Below are 8,057 nucleotides of genomic sequence, written 5' to 3'. Positions count from 1 at the left end.
ATGAAATTGTTAGAACTGTTTCAGCTGTATAATACAGACATTCAACTGAAATTAAGTTAGCAAAAAAGCAATTGAGTTACCAATAAAATAATATTGGCTCACATGAACTGCATAGTGTAAATATTGGTCAAACTTTAGACATGGTTGTATCCAGGGGCCCAGTGGTCAAGTGGTGTTGTCACTCTTATCTCTGGGATCTTTTTATTTAAAGTATTTAAAATTTTTTATTTAAAATATTTATTTTATGATTTCTTTATTCGAAAGGCAGAGTGATAGAGAGAAGGGAGACAGAGAGAGAGAGAGAATTTTCCTTCTGCTGGTTCACTCCCCAAATGGCCATAGCAGCTGGAGCTGGGCCAGGCCTGAGCCAGGAGCCAGAAACATTGTCGGGATCTCCCACGTGGGTGGCAGGGGCCCAAGCACTTGGATCATCTGCACCCTCCCAGGATGCATCAGCAGGAAGCTGGATGGGAAGTGGAGCAGCCAGGACTCAAATCAGGCACTCTGATGTGGGATATAGTCATCCCAAGAGGTGGCCTCACCTGCTGTAGCACAGCACCCTCCCCAGTCTGCTGAACTTTCTGTTCACTGTGCTGATTTCGCTCTTTCTCAGTACAGGTCTCCCAAGTGGGTGGCAGGGACCCGAGTACTTGAGCTGACACCTGCTGCGTTCCACGGTCTGCATTAGCAGGAAGCTGGAATCAGAGCAGAGCTAGGACTTGAACCCAGGCACTCCCATAGGGCATATGGCATCCGAAGCAGTGTCTCAAGTGCTAGGCCCAACACCTGGCCCATTTCTCGCTTTTTAAGGCTGCACAATGTTTCGTTGTGTGTATCTGCACACTTGCATTATCCATGCATCTGCTGCTTTTGTTTTGCTTCCACCTTTTGGCCATTGTGAAGACTGCTACTATGAATGCTGGCATGCATGTATCGATTTGTGTACCTATTTTAATCCATTTGATTATAATCGATGATTTCTGGATGATATGCTAATTCTCTCCAACTTTTTCAGAAAATACTAAACTGTTTTCCTTTTCTTTTCTTTCTTTCTTTCTTTCTTTCTTTTTTTTTCTTTTCTTTCTTTTTTTTTTTTTTTTTTTTTTTGACAGGCAGAATTAGACAGTGAGAGAGAGAGACAGAGAGAAAGATCTTTCTTTTCCGTTGGTTCACCCCCCAAGTGGCTGCTATGGCTGGCGTGCTATGCCGATCCGAAGCCAGGAGCCAGGTGCTTCCTCCTGGTCTCCCATGCAGGTGCAGGGCCCAAGCACTTGGACCATCCTCCACTGCCTTCCCGGGCCACAGCAGAGAGCTGGACTGGAAGAGGAGCAACCGGGACAGAATCTGGTGCCCCAACTGGGACTAGAACCCGGTGTGCCGGCGCCGCAGGCAGAGGATTAGCCATGTGAACCATGGCGCCGGCCTAAACTGTTTTCTACAGAAGCTAAACTATTTTGAATTACCACCAGCAGGGCCAGTGCTGTGGTATAGCAAGTTAAGCCTCCGCCTGCAGAGCAGGCATTCCATATGGGCACCAGTTCAAGTCCTGACTGCTCCACTTCTGATCCAGCTCCCTAGTAATGCACCTGGAAAAGCAGCGGAATGTGGTCCAAGTCCTTGGACCCCTGTACACTTGTGGGAGACTGGGAAGAAGCTCCTGGCTTCAGCCTGATCCAGCCCTGGCTTTGCGGCCATTTGAGGAGTAAACCAGCAGATGGAAGATGTCTCTCTCTGCATCTCTGCTGTTCAAATAAATAAATATACATTTTTCTAAATTACCATCAGCAATGTGCAAGTTTTTTTTTTTTTAAAGATTTATTTATTTATTTGAAAGACTGGACGACAAGGGGAGAGAGACAGAGAGAGAGAATCTTCCATCTGCTGATTCACTCCCCAAATGGCTGCAATGGCTAAGGCCGGACCAGGCCAAAACTAAGATCCTAGAACACCATCTAGGTTTTCCATGTGGGTGGCAGGGACCCAAGTATCTGGGATATTTTCCTTTGCTTTCCTACCAGAGAGCTGGATCAAAAGTGGAGCAGCCAGGATTCGAACCGCTGGTCCGATATGGGATGCCTGTGTGGCAAGCGGCAGCTTAACCTGCTGTGCACAATGCTTGCTCCACGTGCAAGGGTTTTTAGTTCTCCACATCGTCACCACCTCTTGTTACTTTCCAATTTTTGATAATCTCAGCCCTGATGCACATGAAAGAGGGTGGGATTTTGACAAACAGAATGAGCCAGGCTCACAAGCAGCTGAGTCCTGGAGGGGTTGTGGTTCAAGATGGATTTAGTCACACCCTGGTCCTGTTTACCTCCCTCTCCCGGAAATAGACAGAGTCCATGAGTTTCGGAAAGTATCTACCCCTGGTGCCATCCAGCGCTGCCAGAGGTCCTGGGCTGGAACCAGGGGCAGGGGAACTGACACTCAGGTGGGCTGAGCAGCCACTCACATCACAATGCCCAGGGCCTGTGACCAAACTGTCACTCCTACCACACAGACCAGGGCTCATCTCAAAGCCAGGTGTGGTGGGGGCTGCTGGACTCCATGCCACAGGGGCACCTGGAGTTGGAAGGGCAGGAGTACCGTCACGCCTCGGCAGAGGACAGGGTAGGTTCTGTCTGCCTGCAACCGCTCCCCAGCCGGGGAGAGAAGCTGTGTGGGCACAGAGAGGGCACAGGGGCTGGCTGAGGTCTGACCGCCCCCTTGCTGGGCCATGGCCGGCTGGACAGGGTGGAAAGGTCTCCTGGGGGATGAAACAGTGTCCTCATCGGCAGGAACTGGCAACTACTGTAAACCTGCCTGAGTCCTGCTCTAGCCCTTTTGTCCCAGGACGACCCCAGTCCACCAGCTCATCTGTCCCTGGGGCCACCACCAAGCCCTGATTGATGGAGTCGTGTGCCTGATGGGAACAGTAGGTTCAGAGGACCAGGACAGCTGTGCTGGGTTGGCACACTGTGGGGTTAGTGGCTACTTCTACCCATAGCAGTGCAGGGCTGACCACCTTGTCTGTCTAGGTCCTTTGCCATGGCTGGTGTGGTGTACCCTGGACAGGTGAGTGATGTGGGTTTCTTTCCTCTGTCCCCACCTTAGCAAGCAGCCACAGGGAGGGCTGTGCTCTTTGGGGCTCCCTCTGGTCATCATTCTGGGATGATGTTTTTTTGGCAATAGACAAAAGTTAATTTGTTTTCATTTACTTGAAAGGCAGAGAAAGAGAGAGAGAGGTAGAAACAGACTGACCTCACCTTCTGCCTGATTAGCTGATTAGCTGGATCAGAAGCAGAGTAGCTGAAACTTGAACCAGGTGCTTCAATATGTAGGAGATGAGGGCACCCCACGCAGCGGCTTACCTGCTGTGCCACACTCCCATCTGTTTACAGTTTCCCAGGGGCTTGTTTATTCCTTCAGCAGGCACTCATTAGGCACCTGTTGTATAGCCAGCACTGACCTGGGCTCTGGGGCTTTGGAGGCGCCTAAGATGTTTCTGATCTGGTGTGCTTGCTTCAAGACCATTACAGCACATCCCGATAAGTGCTGCTAATGTGCTGGGAAAGTAGAGGGCAAAGGGTTTACCTCTTGGGAGGTGGAGGAGAATTGAAGAGTGGGAGAGAAGTTTTTAGGGAAATGACATTTAATCCGGGTCTTGGAGGACGTGGAGGAGTCTGCTGTTGGGTGAGAAATGCAGCTCGTGTTTCCAGCAGGAGGAAGATGAGTGCAGGGACGTGTGGCCAGCAGAAAGAAGGGAGGCTGGAGGACAGAGGACATGTGGGGTGGGAGGGCGGGAGGCGATCAGCGGGCAGAAGTCAGACCGAGGTCAACCCCTGTCCTGCAAATAAGAAGACGCCATTGACTGGCTTCAAGTGGAAGAATGGCGAGACAGGGTCTCTTGTTCTGTGTTCTCCCTTGTCCTTCAGGCCCCTGTGGATTTAGACATATACCAAAGCTCTTACATGGTCGACTACAAACCCTACGGGAAGCATAAATACTCCAGGGTCACGCCGCAAGAGGTAGGAGGGCACCCACATCCTCTGTTCAGTTGTCCACTGAAATCATCTCCAATTCAGTTTAATTATGGATGTGGATGTTGGGGCCATTTATTAATGACAGCATCCATTGCCAGGATGTTAAAGGTGTGTGTTTGTTTTTAAAGATTTATTCATTTAATTGAAAGGAAGAATGACACACAGAGGTAGAGACACAGAGAAATACATCTTCCATTTGCTGTTTCACTCCCCAAATGGATACAACAGCCAGGGATGGGCCAGGCCAAAGCAAGGAGCCAGGAGCTCCATCAAGTCTTCCACCTAGAAGGCAGGGGCCCAAGGGCTTGGGCTGTCATCCATTGCCTTTCCAAGTGTAACAGAAGGACAGTGGGTAGGAAGCAGAGCAGCAGAGATAGAACTGGCACTCCCAAATGCAATGCTGGCATCACATCAGTGGTTTAATCTGCTATGCCGCAATGCCAGCCCCATTAGAGGTCTTCTATGTGTGCATGCGTGTATGTGTGTGCATGTGTTAAAGTGTATTCCAAGGTAAGGCGTTGTGGTGTAGCAGATTAAGCCGCAGCTTGGGACATCTACGTGCTGTGTTGGAGTGCCTGGCTCCAGACCCGGCTGCTGCATGCTCCCAGTCCAGCTTCCTGCTAATGTGCCTCTGAGGCAGCTCAAGTGCTTGGGTCTCTACCACGATGGTGTTCCTGGCTCCTGGCTTTGGCCTGGCCCAGCTCTGGCTGTTGTGGTCTTTGTGGAGTGAACCAACAGGTGAAATTCTCTCTCTCCCTCTGTCTCTGTTACTCCACCTTTCAAATAAATAAATAAATACATAATAATTTTTAGAAAATGCACATAATAATAAAAAGTACATAAATGTAAGTCATGGATAAAATAGATGGTAAAAGAAATACACATTTACAATTCGAGCAACACAGATTGAGCAAATACCGAAGTATGCCTTATTAGTTGACACGGTACCCAGCACATTAACCCTCCTGCGTAAGGCTCAGACTCACACCTCCCCTCCCTTCCAGAGGCAGCAGTATTCTGAGTTTTAGGTCAATCATTCCCTTCTGTGTGTTTTACTAACAAATAGTTTTACCTTGTTTGCACATATCCTTTTAAGCAAATTACTTATTTTTGCTTTTGAACTTCATCATATACTAGATCACATACTGTTTGTACCCTTGCATGACTTTTGCTAAACGTGATGGTGTGTGTTTTACTTTCTGATGTGTAGTGTTATGCTGCATGAATTTGCCATGATATATTTGTCCCTTCCATTGAGGGACATTTGGGTTATTTACTTTTCTCCTATTCTCCCGCTAGCAAATGCTGCAGTGACGATGAGATACATCCCAGTGTGCAAGAGTTTATCGAACCCAGGGGTGGAGTTGCTCGTTGTAGGGAATTTGAAATCATTGTTTCCCAAAACGGTTGCACCAACTTATGTTATCACCAGCCATGGAAGGCCACTCTATTGCTGCGCAATCCTTGCTGTTAAGCCAGACTTAAAAACTTTGCCAGTTTGGTGGGTGTTATACCATGCCTTCTTGTGTTCATAAATCTCATTTCATTATTGAAGATGGTGGACATCTTTTCCTTTGCAGAGATTTTTTTTATTCTGTGAGATGTCTGTTCATATCTTTTGCCCCTCTTTATTTTTGTGCTACTTCTTTTATTCTTACTAGTTTGTAGGAGTTCTTTAAAAATTCTGGACATCTTTTGTTTCTCAGTTATGTGAGGGTATGGAAAACATGCAGTATCATGAAATTGCATAAGGACTTCAAAAAGTTTTTGCACCAAATTAAACTTTAAAAAAATTTTTTTTTGACAGTGAGAGAGAGAGAGACAGAGAGAAAGGTCTTCCTTCCGTTGGTTCACCCCTCAAATGGCCACCATGGCCAGAGCTACGCTGATCCAAAGCCAGCAGCCAGGTGCTTCCTCCTGGTCTCCCATGCGGGTGCAGGGCCAAAGCACTTGGGCCATCCTCCACTGCCCTCTGGGGCCACAGCAGGGAGCTGGACTGGAAGAGGAGCAACTGGGACAGAACTGGCACCCCAGCCGGGACTAGAATCTGGAGTACCGGTGCCACAGGCAGAGGATTAGCCTAGTGAGCCGTGGCGCCGGCCCCAAATTAAACTTTTAATTCCCTTTTACCGCCAATTTTTTTGAAGTCCCTCATACACGTAATAGAACACTTTCCAGTTTGTGATCTGTCTTTGACCTCTGTATATCCATCAATATAGTTTCTTCTTTTTTTAAAAAAATTATTTATCTGAAAGGCAAGAATGTTGGGGATTGGGGTGGACCTTCCACCCACTGGTTCACTCCTGAAATGGTCTCAACAAATGGGGCTATATGCCAGGCTGAAGCCAGGAGCCCACATGTCCATCTGGGTCTCTCACATGGGTGACAGAGCCCAAGCACTTAAGCCATCTTCTTCTGCTTTCCCAGGTGCCTTAGCAGGGAGGTGGATTAGAAGTGTGGTAGCTGGGACATGAACCGACACTCTGATATGGGATGCCAGCATTGCAGGCGGTGGCTTCATCCTCTGCACCACAATGCCAGCCCCTATTTCTTCATTCTTTAAAGGCTTAGTTATTTACTTACTTATTTATTTATTTGGAAGGCAGAGTGGCAGTGGGAGGTAAGGGGGTGGAAGAGAGAGAAAGAGAGAGAGAGAGAGAGAGAGAGGGAGAAAGAGATTCCACCTGTTGGTACATTCCCCAAATGTGTAGAACAGCATTATTTAAAGATTTATTTGTTTATTTGAAAGTCAGAGTTTCACACAGAGAGAAGGAGAGTTTCCTCTGGAGATGAGAATTGAGAGAGGAGAGCGGGAAAGAGACTTAGCCTTTCACTATAGGCCCTTCTGCAGTATTTCAGCATTTGTCTGCTCATATCACCACCCAGAAACTAATTTAAATCGGTAAATACGAAGCGAAGTGTGCTCAGCGCGGTGCTCCCGGGGGAAGCTGCGTCCTCTTCCACGGCTCAGCCTCATCCACGTGTGCTTTGTCTCCCCAGCAGGTGAAGCTTGACTCCCAGCTGCGGGACAGAGAGTTCTACAGGCCCGCCCCCAGCCCCAACCCCAAGCTGTCTGGTGGATACGCTGCCTTCAAAAGACCCCACATGACTGCCAGAGACCTGGGACTCCCTGGCTTCTTCCCGTCACAGGGCCCCGTGGCCACAGTGGAGCACGAAGACAGGTTCACCAGCACCTGCCCTCACACCTACCCGGCTTCCCACGCCCTGTACCTGGCCCAGGGTGATCCCAACCGGCTTCACCAGAGCGCAGACTTTCCTTGCCTCCTGGAGCCCGAGCGCCAGCCTGCTTCAGAGGAGGGCACAGGCTACCTCCTCCTGCCTGGCTGCTCCTGCCCTCATCATCACCCAGCAGTCAAGGTGCCCGTCTTGTACCGGTGGGGACCCTTGATGCCGTTTTACCAGTAGGGAGGCCGTGAACACCTTCCAAGGTCACGTGGAAATCCATGCCCACCGCTCTGTCCCTGGAGCACAGAGAGGGAGACTGATAATAAAGCCGGGGGGATGCTCAACAGCACCGGGCGGTCGTGGTTCTGCTCTCCCTGCCAGCTCACGGCATCCTCCCCACTGCACAGGGGCAGGGAAAAGTCACCGCGTGTGGAGGACTTCACCGCTTTAGGCATTTACTTACATTTTCCAAAAAGGTTTATTTATTTACTTGAAAGTCAGAGTTACACAGAGAGAGAAGGGAAGGCAGAGAGAGAGAGAGAGGTCTTCCATCCCCTAGTTCACTCCCCATTTGGCCACAACAGCCGGAGCTGTGCCAATCCGAAGCCAGGAGCCAGGAGCTTCTTCCAGGTCTCCCACACAGGTGCAGGGGGCCCAAGGACTTGGGCCATCTTCTTCTGCTTTCCCAGGCCATAGCAGAGAGCTGGATTGGAAGAGGAGCAGCCAGGACTCAAACTAGTGCCCATATGGGATGCCGGCACTGCAGGTGGCAGCTTTACCTGCTACACCACAGCGCCGGCCCCTAGGCATTTACTTACTGCTCTGGCTCAAATGTCCCCCAAAGTTCAC

General features: G+C 49.4%; 1 protein-coding gene across 1 annotated transcript; it reads left to right on the top strand.

Moving 5' to 3' along the window:
* Positions 1 to 3,027: 3,027 nt before the first annotated feature.
* Positions 3,028 to 7,448, top strand: SPMIP9 (sperm microtubule inner protein 9). The gene is made up of 3 exons (XM_089326134.1): positions 3,028 to 3,054; positions 3,915 to 4,007; positions 7,023 to 7,448. The coding sequence occupies exons 1-3, from the start codon at positions 3,028 to 3,030 to the stop codon at positions 7,446 to 7,448; spliced, it is 546 nt and encodes a 181-aa protein (XP_089182260.1).
* The last annotated feature ends 609 nt before the right edge of the window (positions 7,449 to 8,057 follow it).

This window comes from Oryctolagus cuniculus, chromosome 2 (assembly GCF_051225735.1).
Source record: "Oryctolagus cuniculus isolate XC-2025 breed Fujian yellow rabbit chromosome 2, ASM5122573v1, whole genome shotgun sequence".
NCBI classification, from domain to species: domain Eukaryota; kingdom Metazoa; phylum Chordata; class Mammalia; order Lagomorpha; family Leporidae; genus Oryctolagus; species Oryctolagus cuniculus.
This window is presented reverse-complemented; position numbering and strand designations above follow the sequence as displayed.

Bases quoted from the DNA above. Each gene is read 5' to 3' on its own strand.
- SPMIP9 (XM_089326134.1), top strand. From the start codon at position 3,028: ATGGCTGGTGTGGTGTACCCTGGACAG. The intron at 3,055-3,914 runs GTGAGTGATGTG...CTTGTCCTTCAG, and splicing joins GTGTGGTGTACCCTGGACAG to GCCCCTGTGGATTTAGACAT. The intron at 4,008-7,022 runs GTAGGAGGGCAC...TTGTCTCCCCAG, and splicing joins CCAGGGTCACGCCGCAAGAG to CAGGTGAAGCTTGACTCCCA.